Consider the following 18,600-nt stretch of genomic DNA (forward strand, 5'->3'; position numbering starts at 1 on the left):
CAAGCAGTACATTGCATAATTTGAATAATCAATTTTTTATGCAAAAAAAAAAAGCCCCTTCCATTAGTTTGCATGGCCATTACCTTAAGGGCAGCAAATATTATGGCGGATATCTTCGTCAGCACACAGGTTACTGTGTAGTTCTCATTTCCTTAAAGCAATTTTTTTATTTTTTATTATTGTAGATGTATGTGTGGTGGAGGTAAACAAAGTTTCAAACTGTAACAAGGGGACCTAAACTACAAAGCACATTTAGAATGCTCTGAAGGACTCAAGCCAACTCGGATCAAGTTCATCCTTTATCCTTTATCCTATATCCTCTATCCTATATCCTATATCCTCTATCCTATATCCTCTATCCTATATTGTCTGTCACAGGCAGCCTCGTGTTCTCTTTGGCTTTGCTTCAGACTCATGAACCACTCCGACTTCATTCCACACTTTTCACACATTGCAAAGCTAGTGAAGGAAATATAGGTAAAGGGATTCTGATTTAGCAAGACAATAAAATAATAGATAATTATTTTTGCTATATTTATTATTCAAACGCTAATTGTAATTTCCCCTGTTGTGACCCAATTGTGACATAACTATTTCATGTCATTTCTTTCAGCTTTTTATGTATGTTTTTTTGACTGTTTGTTTTTAGCACGAGGAGAAAACACATTAGTAAGCCTACTGTACATCATTTTCACTCCTTAGGGAGGCGGTGTGAGATTTTTTTTGTCAAGAAGAGAAACTGCTTATTTTTATTCCTAATGAGTGCATTACGTGACTAAAGTAAAATGTGTGCTACCTGAATACCCCTGCGAGTGCTGCCATGAAGCAGCTCGATATTGCCCCTGCATGTATCGTGAATCGAGGCAATCAAAGTTTTCTGATCACTGCATCAGAGTGATAACCGCATGGTCGTCCTTCCCCTGCCACAGCATTTCTCCCTCAAAGTCCACCAGCCCCTGCTTCCTCGCTCGGAGAAGAACCCCCACTAGTTTATTAGAGATCGTCACATAATGCTCAAACAGTTTCCCAAATTCCACAGTGATGCCTCTCCCGTCACTGCCGCTTCCGTCTCGGTCTTTGTCTCCGGGCTGTCCAACGTTTCTTATCACCTCACACAGCTCCTGGACCTCTCTGCCGATGTGCGTTTGAGCGTCCTTCCCTCGCTGCTCCGTCATGGACCCCTGCAGGGGTCTCCCGTAGTCATCCTGCCCCCTCTGAGGGACCGACGCACTGGGCCGGGTGTCGTGGCTGAACGCGTTGTGCTTCTGGTACTCCCGGTGCTCATTGGACCACTTCTGCCAGTTTTCCTTCAAGCCTTTCACAGAGACGATGCACGCTGCAGTTTCTTCCCCTTCAGCTTCCATGGTGTTGCCCTGGCTGTTCGTCCCCATCACTGTTTGTGTTGAGATCACAGAGTTTTAATCGGTCAACAGGAATGCAATGTTTGGTCTCAGTGTGTTTATATATCCCTTTACAGTTATTTATTGCTCTTATTATTGAAATAATAACTACATAAAATGATGTATGGATATCAAGCTGAACGTTACATTTCATCTAATCATAATTGTTCTGTATCTGAATCTGGTAACTGGTGGTTTTAGCCCACAATCTGAAAAACTATTTAAGTTGACAATCCATTAAAAAAAATGAAAACGAAAAGTTAAACATAGTTTAACAAAATCAAGTAAATCAAAAACTATGGGGAAGTGAACACACTGCTTGGAAAGTAACCTCCACAACCCTTCAGGCATTTGTAATAAACAATTATCAAAACACATCAAACTTACATGCTGCATACTGATTAGATCCTCACTCATCTGCATTAATGTTTCATTGTAGTGACAACAAAAAAATCACGTGGTTACACAAATATTATGCATAACTACTTCACAATACAGTGCTGCAGCACTGCTGACAGTTGCAAGACTGCGGATGCTTTTCTGTCCAAAGGCAAAACCGCTGTGATGGACGTCTGTCTCGACCAATGGCCTGTTCGAAGAGATCCGCGCAGCCAATCATCGATTAGAGAGAGAGAGGGGCTCTCGTAAGGTGCCGCTGAAGTAAAGCAGATTACAGCCAGGAGAGGAGTTAGTTTATTCATGTACGTATGAGCAGAAACAAATGTCTTATAGGTGACATGTTATTGTTTTAGTGAAAACAAAACGAGCAATATAGGTAATCTACATTTGAACAAGGTCACACAATGCTATAAAAATCTTCAAACTATTAGTCATACGGCTGTATACGTGTATCAAACCCCCCTCCCCCCCCCCCCCCCCCCTCAAAAAAAAAAGACAAACACGTTAATGACGATGCTTTGTATAAAAATGAAAAAGGTAATATCGTCCTTCTTCATTTACGCCATTCTACTCCCCAAGCCGGAACTGACCTACTTCACAGCACCGGTTTCCAGACGGACGTATTTTGAATACGCAAAAACAAATATGGCGACCTCCAGCAGTCGATCATGCCTCCAGTATCTCTTACATCTCGCCCAAGATAATCTGGATTTCAGATTGCCGGTAACCTTCATACACTACTATTCGTTTCTGTCTGGCTCTTATTGTTTAATTTTTATTCAATTTAATTCATGAAATGTGGCCGCCGGGACTCGCTCTCCTCCCGCGGCGTTAGCTAGGTTACGTGCTAATTCAAACTGTCAACGCGGAGCGATACATTCAGGCTTTGGTTTCACCTGAGCATGTACACTCGATTATCACCCGTACCTCCCTCCGCGAGCTCCATCGACGTGGTGTACACTGGTAGTTCCCACTTGCCCTGCTCGCTCGCTTCTTTTCTCATCCTACATAATACCCATAGATGGGACCCGTAGATGGGACCAACGTGCTGGTTAGCACACCTGGACCTGTGGACATCCATTATATATATATTATAGATCAACGGAATTGCATTGCTAGGCAACAGCTTGGGTCCACGTTAACTTCCTGTCAGCTGATGGCATTCACATACACTGCAACAGGAAATAAACTGGGACAATTGCAATGTTTACATGTACAACTATAAAATGGCTTATATATATATATACACACACATTGGAGTAATTGCACACTTGTAAAGAGGCAGAAACATGGTCACTTGTTTCTAAATGTACTCTTTACTGTGACCCTGTCGTATCTTCATCATCCCACAGGGATCCGCACTGATTTTACACACAAAGATACCTTTAGAGTACTGCCCAGTGTGTGAAATCCAGACTGTAATTATGATGCATGTCAGGGTCTTTTTGTGACGTGTGTGTGTGTGTGTGTGTGTGTGCTCCTTCTCGCAGGAGATTAAAGCCCTGCTTGCTCTCAGAGGAAAGCCGTTTCACCCGAGTGGAAACTTCCAAGAAAAGGTTTGCAAAGTCAAATGCACTTATTTTAAACTTTCGGATTGGCTGTCAAAATCGGAAGGTTCCCGTTCCCCAAAGTCACACACTTTCTTGCCTCTGCCCCGTAGTCTCCTTTCTGGTGCCTGGATGGTTTGTCCGAGGAGAATGTCCGCGGCGTCATGGCCAGATCCGTTTGTGCAAAGTAAGTGTTTTTAGCTTTGGTGGAAGGTAAGCGATGTCCTCGACGTGCTGCGTGTATTGCCGTCCATCTAAATCTGTGCCTGGTTGCTTTGGCAGTATTTGTGTACCCCAGAGGCTGAGATGTAGTTCACCCTTCCAGGTCTGCTTTTGAACTCTGGGGCCACGGACACACGCACAGTGAACTTAGAACATCCCTCTTGAACTACCCATCAGAGAACATGGTTTGTGATGCTCCTGCTCATAGTCCTACTGCGTTAGACAGTCCCGTCACTGCAGTTCTCTAAAAATATTTTCATAGCTTGTCTGTTTAAAAATTCTGCTTTGTGCTCTTCCTCCATATTCCCCTCCAGTCGCCATTCATGCACAAAGACTCGACTTACAGAATCAATGTCTACACTTTCAACAAGACTCTGGAGTTTGTAGACAGAATCAAAAGGATTGACGTGAGCGGAACGCAGATCAACGAATGAATGAAAACATCAACCTGGGTGTGTGTGTGTGTCTGTGTGTGTGTGTGTGCGTGCACCTTTTGAACGATCCGTATCCTCTCACCAGGCCTTGGAGTATCTTTCGTTTGAAGGGGCAGTGAGCCTGAAGAGCCCTCAGCACATCTTCTGTTTGCTGGAAGATTACGGCACGGACCCCAACGACATCCCCGAGCACCCAAACTACATCTACTTCGGCCGATGGGTGAGACACATTTTCGACTGTTCGTATTGCATTTGAAGAACAAGAGGCGACCTGCAATCGGAACACCTCATCATCTTTACGCTCTCCTGCACCAGATAGCGGATGGACAGCGGGAACTGATCCGCTCCCACAGTGTGAAGAACCGACACTTCATAGGGAACACCAGTATGGACGCTGGGCTCTCCTTCATCATGGCCAACCACGCTAAGGTCAACGAGAACGACGTCGTCTTCGACCCGTTTGTCGGCACAGGTGAGATAATCTTGTCGCCGGCTCTCACTCGCATGCGTGGCGACAGCGTCGACGGTCACACACACACACACACACACTTGAATTGGTCTTTGTCCCTTGATCTGGTTTAGGGAGCCTGTTGGTAGCGTGTTCTCACTTCAGAGCCTACGTCTGTGGAACGGATATCGACTACAACACCATTCACGGCAGAGGTAAGTCACGTCTACTTGAATTCGGCTTCAGCTCGTATTCTAAATCCTGTTTTTAATCCAAGGTTAAACATATTGCTTCTCGTCACTGTCGCAGGAGCCCGCTCTGAATTTGTTTTCCGATGCTATCCGAAATGTCTGTCGTCTCTCAGGTCGCTCAAGCCGTACTAACCAGAAGTGGCGAGGACCCGATGAGAACATCAGAGCCAACCTGCGGCAGTATGGAACAGAGGAGATGTATTTAGATGTAATGGTGTCGGATGCATCCAAGCCTGTGTGGAGGGAGGCCGCGCTGTTTGACGCCATCATCACTGATCGTAGGTCCTGAGTCCATTCATCGACTGTGTCGATAGCCTTTTGTGACTCTGCTTCTCGCGGTTCAAACATGTTTTCACTGCATTCATCACATGACGGGATCATCTTTTTTGTCCTTTTGTTTTTCTCTCTTTGTTCGTGGTTCCCGTGCGGTCCTTCAGCGCCGTACGGTATCAGAGAGTCCACGAGGAGAACGGGCTCCCACAAAGATGTAACGAGACCCCCTGACGGCATGTGAGTACGACGGATACTCTATGACTTCATGACAAAATGTACCTTCATTTGTACAGTACGGTCGTATTTTACTGTACTCCCTGCAGGGATCATATGTTCTCAGTAACATTAGGTGCAAAAAAAATGCTTTTAAAGAGAATAATTTGAACAATTTTGTTCGTGGTGTTAATCTGTTCATGTTTATTTGATTCTTCCAGCTATTTAGAGTCTCACGTGCCGGTCTCACAGGCGTACCACCTGAGCGACATCTTCACAGATCTGTTAAATTTCTCTGCCCACCACCTGGTGATGGGTGGGAGGCTCGTCTATTGGCTGCCCGTCTACAGACCAGAGTGAGTAAACCATATGTAATATCATGAGCTGATAATCATAAAGGCCTTTTACAATGACGAGTCTGCTGCTACAGATACTATTTAAAGGCTATTGTATTATTTGAGCATTCAAGCTGTGTCTGAACTGGCTTTGTGCATGGAAATGTATATTTCAAGACTAGATTAGTCCTGATGGGCTCATATTGGGAACCCCTTTGGCTGGTGCTTTTCTTCAATTAATAATTTGCATCAATAGGGGGCAGGCTCAAACCATAAACCAGAAGAACTGCACAAGACAGGCTTGTCATGAGCACAACCTACAACATTAAAATCTTTTGTTGGTCTAATCAAATTTCCCAGCGAGGCATAATTCATAATGTTTTAACACTATATTGTAAACATTTTCTAAACGGTAATTACGGCGTATAATTCAATGAGTAGATGTACTGTCGTGAGGAAGTGTAACTGCAGCACAGTCGGAGACGTCTGTTAATCAGTTGAATAATAACATTTTAAAAGCCAGCGGCGTGGAGCATTTCCCCGCAGCACTCCTCCCTCCCCGCTCCTATAAAACGCCATCCTGTGGCCGTAAACCACCCGCGTGTGCGTGAATGACAGCGTTCACACAGAACAGTCTACAGGTGACGTTGGGCTTCAAACAGCTGGGTCACGGTAAACCACAACGTGGCCAGGAAACTGTGCTCTCGTCTCCTGAAGACAAAGCTGTGCATTGTTTGATGTTTTTGTGCACGGGCAGAAAGGGAAGCGCTGACTCAAACGCACAGGTGTCTTGACTGCACAGGCGTGAACGACACAAGGGGGGGGGGGGGTGTAGGGGGGGGGGGGGTGTAGGGGGGGCAGCGAACAGCGGTTTGGGAAAGAAAAGCCCCGCAGGCCTGCAACTCCTCCTGGTCACTGATTATAAGACCCGGGAGGAGATGAGATAATCACGCATCCTCTGTCTGCGAATGTGTGTGAGTGAAAGAACAACGCAAACCTTTTGCTTGTGTGTGTGTGTGTGTGGTGGGGGGGGGTGTGTGTGGGGGGGGTGTCTTGTGCATACATATGTGTCATCATGTTCACACATTTGTCTTTGCTACTCATCTACCGGCGCTTGACTTTGTGCCGGCCAGAGCGCCGCCCCAAAATAAACGTCTGAGGTTCGGGCAAGTCAGATATTTGAACTATCTGTCGCTGCAGTCGGACCTGTGTGTGTGTGTGTGTGTGTGTGTGTGTTTCTGTGTACAATCACATGTATGTGTCTGTGTATGTATGCCCAGACGTAGCCTGTCTCCTGGGCCTAATCTGGGGCTCTACAGGGGCGATATCATGTTTCTGTCACCCCCACATACAGTGTGTGTGTATCTGCGTCCGTGGCTCTGATAGAAACAGTGGGGGTTGTGTGTGTCTGCCTGCTCCATGAGCATTGTGTGTGTGTGTGTGTGTGTGTGTGTGTGTGTGTGTGTGTGTGTGTGTGTGTGTGTGTGTGTGATGACAGGTGACACACAGTCCTGTCAGCAAAAGACGGCGTCTAGACCAGTTCAGACCCCTACAGTTTCTCCCCTTAAAGAATAAATGGAGAAGGGAAAACGTACCAAGACCGATGGTGGAATATCGGTCAACACGGCCATTAAGTGACCTAATTACAACGTAAACAAAGTGAGGAGAAATGAAGTGGCGACATTGTCAGAAGTAAGGGGATATGTACAAATGAGTCTGAATGAGACGTGTTTTCATTTGCAGGTCATAATTCTTTACTCCAGTGTAAATGTCTTGACATTTTCTCTCATGTCGTGGTACCAGATCTTCCACTAGAGACGCGTGTCCACTTGCTTGGGCTGCAGCATCAGATTTTGCATGCTGTGAAATTGGTGTCATCGATTTAAAAAAAAATAAAAAAAAAAATAAATTTGGAAATGTATTTGATGCATTTTTGTTTAAAATGCAGAATGAGTAAGCGTTTCTTCTTTTCATTTGTCTCTATGAAACCGTAGCAACCGGGTGCCAGACATGCTCTTTAAGAGGAGGGGCCGACTTCAAACCGACAAATCTAACTCTCATTGTGCAATCGTACGTTTACATTTTTAGCCAAACAAAATGCACCATTGAGCCGTGCCGCCCTGCACCATTGTGTGCCCCTTCACACGCCCATCAACTGGCCCCCACCCACGTGTGGTCATGGCAACGGGGCAGACAAAACAGCGACGTGTAAATCTGGACTGTGATGGCGGTTCGGAGAAAAGCGCGACTGACACAAATATGCAAACGCATACATCATCCAGTGTTAATAGGCCTTAACCTGGCGGGTGATGACGGAGCCAGCAGTCGGGCCAGAGTCACTTTTTCCACCTTTCGGCTTTCACAAAATGAGCTGCGGTAGCTTTTCCCAGCGCCGGTCAAACATATAGCGATCTGATAGGTGAGAAAGAATCAGAAAAAAAGGTATGGAGGGAGAGAGGAGAGGCACTGGGTATCATTCTGACCGCATTAGCCTCTTGTCTGTATCCTCGGGTTTAAATGGAATCGCTCTACTTGGGTCTTTTCTGGCTTTTCCAGACACTGACGTGTGACCACCTTTTTTTTCTTCTCAGGTACCGCGAGGAGACGGTACCGCTTCACCCGTGTCTCCGCCTCGTCAGTAACTGTGAGCAGACGCTCTCCAGCCACACGTCGCGGCGCCTCATCACCATGGAGAAGATCAAGAAGCCCGAGGTGTGTTTCTCCTGCATAAGAACTTGTTGCTATTTCAGTCTGCTGGTTTGCATTAAACAAAGCCATTTCAATAAGTCACCGTGGGCTCTGGGGGATTATATAACTACTATTGTCCTACCTTTTTATTGTAAACAAAGTTATTGAGAAAGAATTGGCAGAAGAATCAATATTTAAAGTCTTGAGTTTCCATTGGGCCCGAGGACTTCTGGAGATAGAAAAAAGAAAAAAGAATAATATTTTCTTGCATTGTTTAGTGTGTTATTTTAAAGGGATTTAAAATGTGCATTTTTTCTTTTGATGTGGGATGTAAAGTTGACCATATCATCTAATTGTATTCGTCCTGTGATGAGAAGCAGAACTTCCTCAATATATAGTTTGACGTTATGTGTTGAAGTTGCATCGTTTCAATAACATGTCTGAAGCGTACCAAGCTGAAATATGCTGCGGCATTTGTTTACTCTTTTAAATGAGAGCATGTGTGTCTTCTTCCTTTTTAAATCTGTAGTTCATACGGTTGTTTGTATATGCAATCACATAAGTATGTGTCATGTAAGTGTATATAGGATGTGCACATGTGTATGTTTCTTCTACATGTCATCCCGATGGAAGTGATGGTGTCCCTCTGTCTGTTTGGGTTAAATTCTCACCATCTGGCTGTGATTGGCTCATTTTCTTTTTATACTGGAACTCTAAATGGCTTAATCACACATGGTATGGAAAATAATCCATCTCCCGATCTAAAAATCACTTCCACTTTTAAAAAAAAAAAGAAGAAAACACCCAAATTGCTCCCATAAAGGGCCCCGTATGACACACACACACACACACACACACACACACACACACACACACACACACACACAGCTGTCAGATCTTATCTGACTGCTATCTTGTCTCAGGTCGCAGCGTTCTTCCTTTCCAAATAGCCCTTCAATCTGCACCTATTGGCACTCGTTCATCGGGGTTCACAGTTGGTGTGTGTGTGTGTGTGTGTGTGTGTGTGTGTGTGAGTGTGTGCGTGTGCCTATGATACGTGCACACGTGTCCACACCGTTCCTGTGTTTATTTTGACAATAATGGGGCCAGCCTAATTGCTGTAAAGCGTTTCCTGTGAAACTGGTGCAGAAAAAAAAAAAAGAAACCATCTCTGGAGCCTCACATTTTCATATTTATTGAGTGTGACAAAATGTGTTTGGTGGCCATAAATGACTTGTTTAAATTAGTTTGACTGGCTTTTATTTCTACTGTTTTCAGTTCAGACATAAATCCCCGCCGTCCTTATTAATCCGGAGGTCGCGGTTACGTCTCGTTACCCAGAGTTTTCCCCTCGGAGTCGTCATGGAAACTGTTTGCAGGTTACTTGGCAGCGTCGGCGAGTAAAAAGAGAGGTGTCGCCTGACAACTTACAGGCCCAGGCATCGGAGTATCACTTCCAACTCCAGTCACCTCATTATTCCTCCAGCCAGCATCTTCTCTTCCTCCCTTCATCGCGCTGTTGACCAAACAGCTACCTTACGGCCAAGACAAACTGTTTAACCGACGAGATTCATAACAGTTCATATACACTGTGAATATACACAGGCTCGATTCCCGTTCCTTAATGCAAACACGGAAAAAAGTATGCAAACCTGCGTGACGCTAATATTACACCGCCGTGTCGTGGGAGTTGCTTTTAATTGGAGGGAAATAAGGAAGAGCTGCTTCAACTTTTTTAACTTTTTACATTTAGTAAAACACAATAACCTCTCAATTTGTCTGTTTCCAGGAAATAGACAGCCTCGCGCCACTCGCGGACCCCCGCTTCAGTCCCTACCAGGGACACAACGCCTTCCGAGAAAAGTATTTCAGTGGACTAAACAAGAGGTGTCGGGAAGGAGGACAACAAACCGGTCGTCAATGGAGAGTGAACCAATCGGCTGCCTCGAGGGGGAAGTGTGTGTGTGTCTTTTTTATAGAATAGAAAAAGCAAGCGCACACAAGAATCTGGACGTGGAGGCCTGAAGGAAACTGACTGATCACTTGTTACAGTTTTAATTTTCTAAATTGTTCACTTTATTTTTAATTATGATTCTTTATATGCCTGTAGTTATTGCTTTGCAAATAAATGGATAAAACAAGTGTCCCTTTTACTTATTTAAAAACTGCGAGACGGGTTACCACACAGGCCGTTGACTGCGGCTCCTTGGACACCTCAGGGTGACGTTAACGGAGACGGCGGCCATGTTTTTACACGGTACGCGCGAGAGGGGGCGGAGCCGAGTAAGACGACATTTGTTAGGCGACCGAAATATTGCCGTCGACTCTCGTGAAGTGAGAAGAAGAAGAAGTAACTGTGGGTTAAAATTTTAAGACGAAAAGCCTTGGACACTGCTGTGAAAGTGAGCTGTCAATCACGAGGTAGCCACGCCCTAAAGCACACCCTGTCTATTTTACGCTAAATGGGAGCATGATTGAAGAGATGAACATCATTCTTTAATTGAAGACCTCGAAACAAAGCTCATCTTTACTAAAGTGATTAAAAGAGAAGTAGGGTCATGGTTCTCAAAGACGTCTATACAATCAGAGGAGTCGCCCCCTGCTGGCTATTAGAAAGAACGCAAGTCGCATTGGCGCCACTTGTCGCCCGTTCGGGAGCAGAGCCCGAATATTCAGACAAAAAGGCAGCATGTTTAGGTGAGAGAGGCCTCCCTGCGCAGGCAAGATGCCCCAAACGACAGGGCGTCCCCCACCTCGCCGCACACCACTACAGTTAGTCAGCAGCTTTTGTTGTTTTCCGACCACAGTTTACATGCAGCCCGGCTCATTATTCATCCAACGAGAGCGACGCAGCGGGGCCTTTATGTACATTACCCCCTCGCTCTGTTTATCAGTTGGGCCTCTGCCTTTCCACCACACTTCCCCGAGAGTTCCAGGCACCATCACATGATACCCGGCTCGCCATCGTCTGCGGCGCTCGCGTGTTTACGGTTCCCACAGTGCCCTTTTCGTTGTGTATCGTCATCGAGCGAAAATCAAATGATTGCACGAGACAGGTCGAGACTTTCGGCCTTTCTTTAAACCCCTCTCTCTCTCTCTCTCTCTCTCTCTCTCTCTCTCCGACCCCGGGCGTTTCTTTTTGCCCGTCACATTTTGGAAACGAGCCTCGCAACATGAAGACCCGACTCACTGTGTCGGGGACGGTCGTTCAAACACGGATCCCTCCAATGACTGTGTTTGACGAGTGCTGCGTGTGTGTGTGTGTGTGTTTGCTGCGTGTGTGTGTGTTTACTTTGCCACGATGCAGTGATGAACCATGTTCTCAAGAGCCCTCGGTCTCCAATGATGCACAGTATAATTAGTGAGCGGTGGTGGTGGTGGGGGTGTGGGTGGGGGGGGGGGGGGGCTTCCTCTCTACAATGTGTAATGCTGTCCAGACCTTGTGGAAATGATGTTTGTGTGCGTGTGTGTGTATACATGTGTGTACTTGTACGATCTGTTTTTGTTTTTTTTTGGAGGTTAACTACAGTGAAGCAGTTTCCTGGTGTAATTCAGTGGCACTACAATGATTTGTACAGATTAGGCCCAGGAGACAGTTTAGTTTGGTTTGCTCCTTCTTTTCTTCCTTCTTTACTTTTACTTTCCCCATCATCTCTATTTCTTTAATACTGTGTGTAAGATTGTGAATGTTTTATCATTTTACATTTATTAAGTTGTATTTATACCAACAGAGGCTCTAGTCCTCCTTTCTTTTTCTTTCTCCCAAATCTTGAATCACTCTCTGCCTCCACCGGCTCACCCGGCCTCCTCTTCACCTCCGCACCTGCCTCACCTCTGGCCTCTCCTTCTCTCTCCTTCTCTCTCCTTCTCTCTCCTGTCATCTACAGACCTCTCTTTTTTCTCAAAGGGGAACTCCCCGCGAGAGAAGAGGGCCGCTGTTTTGGAACAATGGCTCCTGATTAAACTCCCCTCTGCCTCAAAGTCACCTTCAGCCTGTTGAATCAGCTGGTACTGTAAGACACACACACACACACACACACACACAACCAATGGACCAGTCACAATGCCTGCACTAGTTGCCCAAGATGTCAGAGTCGATGTGAATTTCAACGTTTTCACCCGTTTTGTTATTCTTGTTATTTTATTACAACATATTGGGAACCGGTATTGCTACTGCTATCATAATTTAGTTTAAACGGTAGCCAGCCCTAGTGTGTGAGCGCAAGAGAGAGAGAGAGAGAGAGAGAGACTTCATACTGCACAGACACACACGTACATGTGCGTGACTGAACACACATGTGGCTACAGGTGCAGTGCACCTGTGCGTAGCCAGGGGAGGTTAGACACCTGCAAGTCCTCCACCCCTTCTCTCCTTGCTCCCCCCCCCCCCTCCTTCGCCCTCAGGTCACCCCCGTGCCCTCATCCACCCCGGGGGAAAGCCCTCCGCAGCCCCTCCGTTGTTGATGGAGGTAAGGTGAGAGCTGTTATCTCAATGTCTGGGAGGAGACGCACAGCAAGAGCCATTATAAATCACCACAGGAGTCCCACCTCGCACAGCTGTGTGAATCTCAAACCACCGCTCAGAGTCGATGAAGACGAGGAACGAGGAGCGAGGATGCGACCGCGTCGCATCTTTTTTTTTCCCAGCCTCATTAAGTCCAGTGCCACTAGATGACAGCCTTGAGCAGAGGATGCAGTCAAAGTATCCCACCCCGAGTTCCCTGTGTGAGCCGTGTGTGTACCGCACTGCAGCCTACAGACTGTTTGCCATATAATCAATGCTGTGCAGTGTGTAAACAAACAGTTCAAGGGCTAAGCTTTTGAAGTGATAGAGCTGTGGTTGAGAAAGTGCAGAGCAGCTCAGAACGCACAACATCCTCTTTATAGATACTCGCCTGGAAGTGGTGAGGGTTGTTGGCCCAGGAAGTAAAAGGGGGTGACTGAACGGCTTGTCACACAACTTCCTCATCCTTCTTCCACCTATCCAGGGCACACAATGACCTCATTGAACTGTGTTTTCATCAGGAAGGGTCACATCACAGAGTAAAGCTTGCTATAGGCACTTCAATAAATCCCCAGACACCCCTGTTATTTTTTTTCTAGCACAAGTACACCAGAGCTCTTCACACATGTATTGTTGATCTTGGTAAAATGACATGTTCGTCGGTGTGCGCGCATGTATTTATGTGTGTTTATGGGGTCGTCACACTTCGTACGACCGGATAGAAGAGGGGAAAGAAAGTGTTGGCGGGGAGCAGCGGGGGAGCAAAAGCCAAACAGTCAATGGGTGTATTTGGATGTGAGCATATGCCTTATTTTCTGTTTATAGTGTTTGTGTGTCTGTGTGAGTTCTTGCGGTTGTCAGCGCTGTTCTTCATTAATGAAAAAGAAACCGCTGGATGGGTCGCGTACGCCCTTTTTTAATGACTCTTAACTGCCAAGCGGGTACACACATGGCCAATATGGTCGTAGTGACACATTTCCTCTTTGACTCTTGCAAGGATCATAAAGTGCTAATGTCTCTAACTGGGCCTCATATAAGTCACCGGTGGGGATGTACCTTAGCCATTATGAGAGCATTTTTACATCTATTCATACTGTTTTCATAACTTCCTGTTCAGGGATACTGGGAGCCTAAACCAGCATGCATTGGTGGGCTGAAGGCATGGAAACAACCTGGACAGGTTACTAGTCTGTCCTAGAGCAAATACAGGCACACACACACACACACACCCTCATGCTGACATTCACAATAATGAGCAAATTTGAGGCCGCCGTCCCGCCAGACTTTCATGTATTTGCAAAGTGGGAGGAAACTCCAGCTGCCAAAGGAAATATCTGAGCTCAGGAAGAACACCACAAAAAGGAAATGTCAATTTCCTTTCTGCTTAACACGATGTACCCAGTTTGCAGCCCGTAGTGTCTTTTACGCTCCATTATGCAAAAGTACCAGCAGATGTCCATTACTGCATTTCTTCTTATTCCTGAAGTTGATCTCTTCAGCCCACGTTTTATGCTCCCTGCATCCCCGCACATCTTGCTTTTTCCTCTCCACGAGAAATTACATCTTTCGGGATGAGCTGTTCTGCCTCTCAACAGTGAAGAGTGCTGGTCTGTGCTGGGCTTGAATTTCAGCGATGCACCTCAGTGCCTCTCGAGAGGGTTTGATTGAGGTGTAGGGGTACAGTGTGTGTGTGTGTGTGTGTGTGTGTGTACTCCAGGCCCGATCACACCGAGCGCTCTCACGGCTGCGTAGCTGAGTGGAATGTGTGGTCCATGGGGGTGGTGTGCGTTCGTCAGGCTCCAGGATACACACATGATGCTCAAAATGTTTTTTTTCTCCTCTGGGACCCGCGGAGCCTATCACACCCCTATCACTGCTGGGTGAGTTTGCGAGGTGCCTCCTGTGCTACCCATCCCGCTCACACCTCTCCCTCCTGAGCCCAGCTCACCTGGATGCACCGGCTGTGTTCCTCCTGTCAGTGTAAGTCCATCTATACTTTTGTCCAGCGCGGTGACATCCAGTGAGCACAAAACTTGACATTTATAGAAATTGTTTAACATTTTTGTAAACATTTGCATCTTTGTTTGCCTTTGATTGATTCTTTTCTTCAGCCCTAGGGTACCCGGAAAGTTTCGTCAGGCCGAGCACACCCAAAGAGCACCTGAGGAGAACCGGTCCCTTTACTATAGCCGTCCGTCGTGCCCCTCCAACATCAACAGTTACACTGCGCATGCTTCACACCCCTCGTAGCTCGAGACCTTCATTTAATACCCTTGGACACAGCTAGTGCAGCTTCATCCAAAGGTCCACCTGTCAGCATCCTGAAAGCTCACCAATGTTGTATTTTGTGTGTTGAATTGGTGCAAAAACAGAAATGTAATAAAGTAAATAAACTACATGTGACTTGCCAACACCTCATAAACTACGACCTTAAACTTGTCTTCAGTATTTTTTTAACAACTTCATATTTTTTTTTCGGGACATTCAGCCTTCCCCGATCTATAAACTAGTGCATTATGAAAGAGAACCTTTTTTTTTTCTGACCTTTTTCTGACTTTTTTTTTGACTCACCGCTGTGCTGTGTGGCCAGAAAGCGTCCTCGCCAGTATCTGACAGTGTGGAACTCAAACCAAATAAACCCCGTAGATTTGAGTTAGTGCTCGTTCTTGTTGTTACAGCTTTTGTTTTTTTTTGGCGCGAGCCAGGACCAACACTAACGTTCATCCATGTAGCTTTTCAGAGCCGCCCCAAAGCTGTAACAACGTTGTTTTTATATCGCGAGGCGAACGACACCATGACGCTGGTAATACGTCTCGGCGCGGTCCAGGAGTTTTTATGATAAGCTTTAAATGTCTAATCATACAGTTTTAAAGAGAGATATACTTAAATCTAACTTAAGTATTTTGTGAAATATAATTAGGCCCTTTAGTTTCCCCCATTGAGCAACAACAGGCACGGGGGCAAGAAACATTCAAACGGTCAACATACAATTAACTCTCACGGGCAGATTAACACCCCCAAAAAAATGCGTCATTCTTAAGCAAACCACGAGAAGTGCCATTTTATTTTTGTTCTTCTCCTTTTTCTTACTGTTTTTTAAACAGTGTTGCTATGCTACCTCTCATAAACAACTTGCAGACCACAAAAGACCCCGCTGGTGGCTCAGGGCTTGCTTGTTGGGCTGCCCGGTTGCCAGGGATATACAGTACATATATATATATATAAATAAATAAAAAATGCATATATCTTTTTTACGCTCTGTTCTATTTTCTGGTTCTGCACACTTCGGGTGATGAATGTGGATGAGACAAGGAATAACAGAAAACCTTACTCACCTTTTGACCTGGAAAACCACAAAAAAAAGAAAAAGGGGGCTTTGATGTAAATGTTCGAATGTATAGCACGTAATATGAGGCCGGTGGGAAGATGGTTTCATTTGTTTACTCTGTGTGTTTGGTTAGTGCATGATGAACAGTTTGTTGCTGTGGTTTTCTATTCCATTCTTGCGTAGCTTTTGTTGAACATTTTGAGGTTTTCATAAATGTAAATAAATAAAACGTGTGTTTGTGTAAGCTTCTGCGTGTGCATGCGAGAGCATGTTGGTGTGTGGGTGTCTGCTCGCCGACACACGTGTTTGTATGTGAGGGATTCAGACTATCTGTACACATTATATCTTGGGGGGCTTTACAGAATATATCTCTCTCTCTCTATTTTACCTCCCACCTGCCAGACTAATGCAACGATTCAGCATCTTCCATAAAGCGGCAACCAGCCCCGGTAGTCTGAAAACCACCACTTTGTTTTATTTTGGATTTGATTTGAATCAAGGTGTCACATGGCCAATTGGTGGCCTGGAGTTTTTCCTCCATATAAAGCAGATATAAATTTAACACAATGGACCACACGTGGCATGAAGGATAGCTTTTAAAATACTGTCACTAAATGAGTTGTGATACAGTTGAAAGCAGTTTTGAGTTAGAAATCAAATGCCCCTTTTTATGTTATATGCATGTTATTCCTGCACATGCTCCAAAAGAAAAGGCATGGACTTTTTACCTTTTTGCTTCTTTACCTGCTTTGAATATTCCTCAAAAATCTGTTTTTCTCATGCTAACGTAGCCTCCAGCCCTCCCAGCACATCAACGTTGGTGACGGTTCCTCGGAGAACTGAGCCGGATGGTTCTGGGATCCAGCAACACAGCGAGATGTTGAGAGAGACCTCATAAAGGTCTAAAGACAGGTGACAGGTGTTCAGATAACCATAGTCGTTACTAGTCTGGGGATGAAGCGACCATCTGTGTCGCCGGTTCCAATCGGACACATTTCTTGGCAAATGATGAAGACATTGTTAAAGCAGTATGGAAGTAGTCTTGTCCCAATTTAAGGGGTTTTATCTCACCCTTTATGAGACACTTAGCACCTCATCAGAACTTTCCAGACAGAGTTGTTGTAAAAAAAAAGAAAAAAGAAAAAAGAGTTGATTGGAGACTTGCCAACTGCAAGCCGCGGTGAGCACGACTGGCAGGTGTTGTTGGGTGTTTCCACTGGCAGCGTTTCCCCCGGTACGGTGTGTGTGGACCATACTGGGAAGCGGCTGCATCTGTTATTTAAAAAAAAAAGAGCACCTATACCCCTGATCTGAGCGGTCAACACAAAAGGCTTCGTGAAAAGTTGGTGCTTTCATGAGGCATAACGCAATTTTAATGACGATGGCAGCCATGCACTTTTTTTTTTTGTTGCTAATCGGTCCAGGTTTACGCCACACTGCTCTGCACATTTAGACCAAAGCACACACTTGCTAGTTAGCGGGAGGGAGTCGGGTGAGAAATTCCTCCCCGACTTCATAAAGCATTGAAGTCATTTCTTCTTGAAAATCTGCTCTCATTCAGTCGAATAAACGGAGCAATTTACCTTTCGACGACTAATTGAAACGGTCTTGAGGGAACCTTTATTTTGAAGGGAGAAAAAAGACTTCATCCTTCTTCCACCTTCACCAGTCTCACACTTCTCATCCCTCCCACCCACTCCTCATCAAAGGTGTACGTGCGCAACACCGTGTGCCGCCTCCAACGGTCATTTGTCATCATCTACTTATTTCTAAAAAAGAAACTATTTGTGTAATGAAAAGCTCAAAGGGGGAAAAAAAGAGTTTTAACCTGTAATAAAAACAGACATGCCATGTAGGAGGTGAGGAGGTGACGTCTCATTTGCTCCCCAAGGTGGCGTTGGGTGGGAAACATTACATTATAAGGAATTAATTAAGGTTTGGAAGGGCGAAGAGGGAGCTTAGATGCTCTTCGCCTTTCATGAGGCTGCGAACAGAACCGAACGCACAGCGCCGTCGGCTTGGCTCTTAATAGCTGAATGCTCTTGCACAACCGCCGGCTGCCATGTTCCCAGAACCGAGGCACATATTGTTCCACTGTTAAAGATGTCACCAAACAAAATGCTGAGGACGTGCGCCCGACAGAAGGCAGATGTCTTCGGAAAAAAAGAAAGGTCAAGAAGAGGCAGAAAAGGGGTGGAATGTCTGCCAAGAGACTGTGGTTACTAATTAATTTAAAAATGTCATTTTTAAATGATGATTTGTCCATCCATTTTTTTTAATTCTATCACGGCTCATGGGGTTGCACGCTCATTAAAAAGGTCTGGGCACAAGCAAATGGCTACTAAATGTGTCTATCTGCTTCAATAAACATATTTTTTTGGAAAACAGGTTGCTCACACACATCACTAAAGCTAGATGTTTCATGAATATAGGATCCACCATACGCGTAGTATCGTTTTCCCCCTTTTTTTTGGGTCACTTAGTACATACCAAATATTGCAGTCGGGCATATAACCCTCGTTTATGCTTGCGTCTTGCAATGGTGGAGAAGTGTGTTG

General features: G+C 45.4%; 1 protein-coding gene across 1 annotated transcript; it reads left to right on the forward strand.

Moving 5' to 3' along the window:
- Positions 1-2,053: 2,053 nt before the first annotated feature.
- Positions 2,054-10,352, forward strand: trmt11 (tRNA methyltransferase 11 homolog). The gene is given in 15 exon segments (XM_034554372.1): positions 2,054-2,101; positions 2,379-2,522; positions 3,290-3,355; positions 3,460-3,533; positions 3,672-3,753; positions 3,883-3,975; positions 4,088-4,222; positions 4,318-4,474; positions 4,585-4,665; positions 4,815-4,979; positions 5,139-5,211; positions 5,409-5,543; positions 8,114-8,234; positions 10,000-10,101; positions 10,103-10,352. Coding segments are annotated over 14 exon segments (1,401 nt in total). The 5' UTR covers positions 2,054-2,101; positions 2,379-2,444; the 3' UTR covers positions 10,142-10,352.
- Positions 10,353-18,600: the final 8,248 nt, after the last annotated feature.

Source organism: Cyclopterus lumpus, chromosome 16 (assembly GCF_009769545.1).
Source record: "Cyclopterus lumpus isolate fCycLum1 chromosome 16, fCycLum1.pri, whole genome shotgun sequence".
NCBI lineage: Eukaryota > Metazoa > Chordata > Actinopteri > Perciformes > Cyclopteridae > Cyclopterus > Cyclopterus lumpus.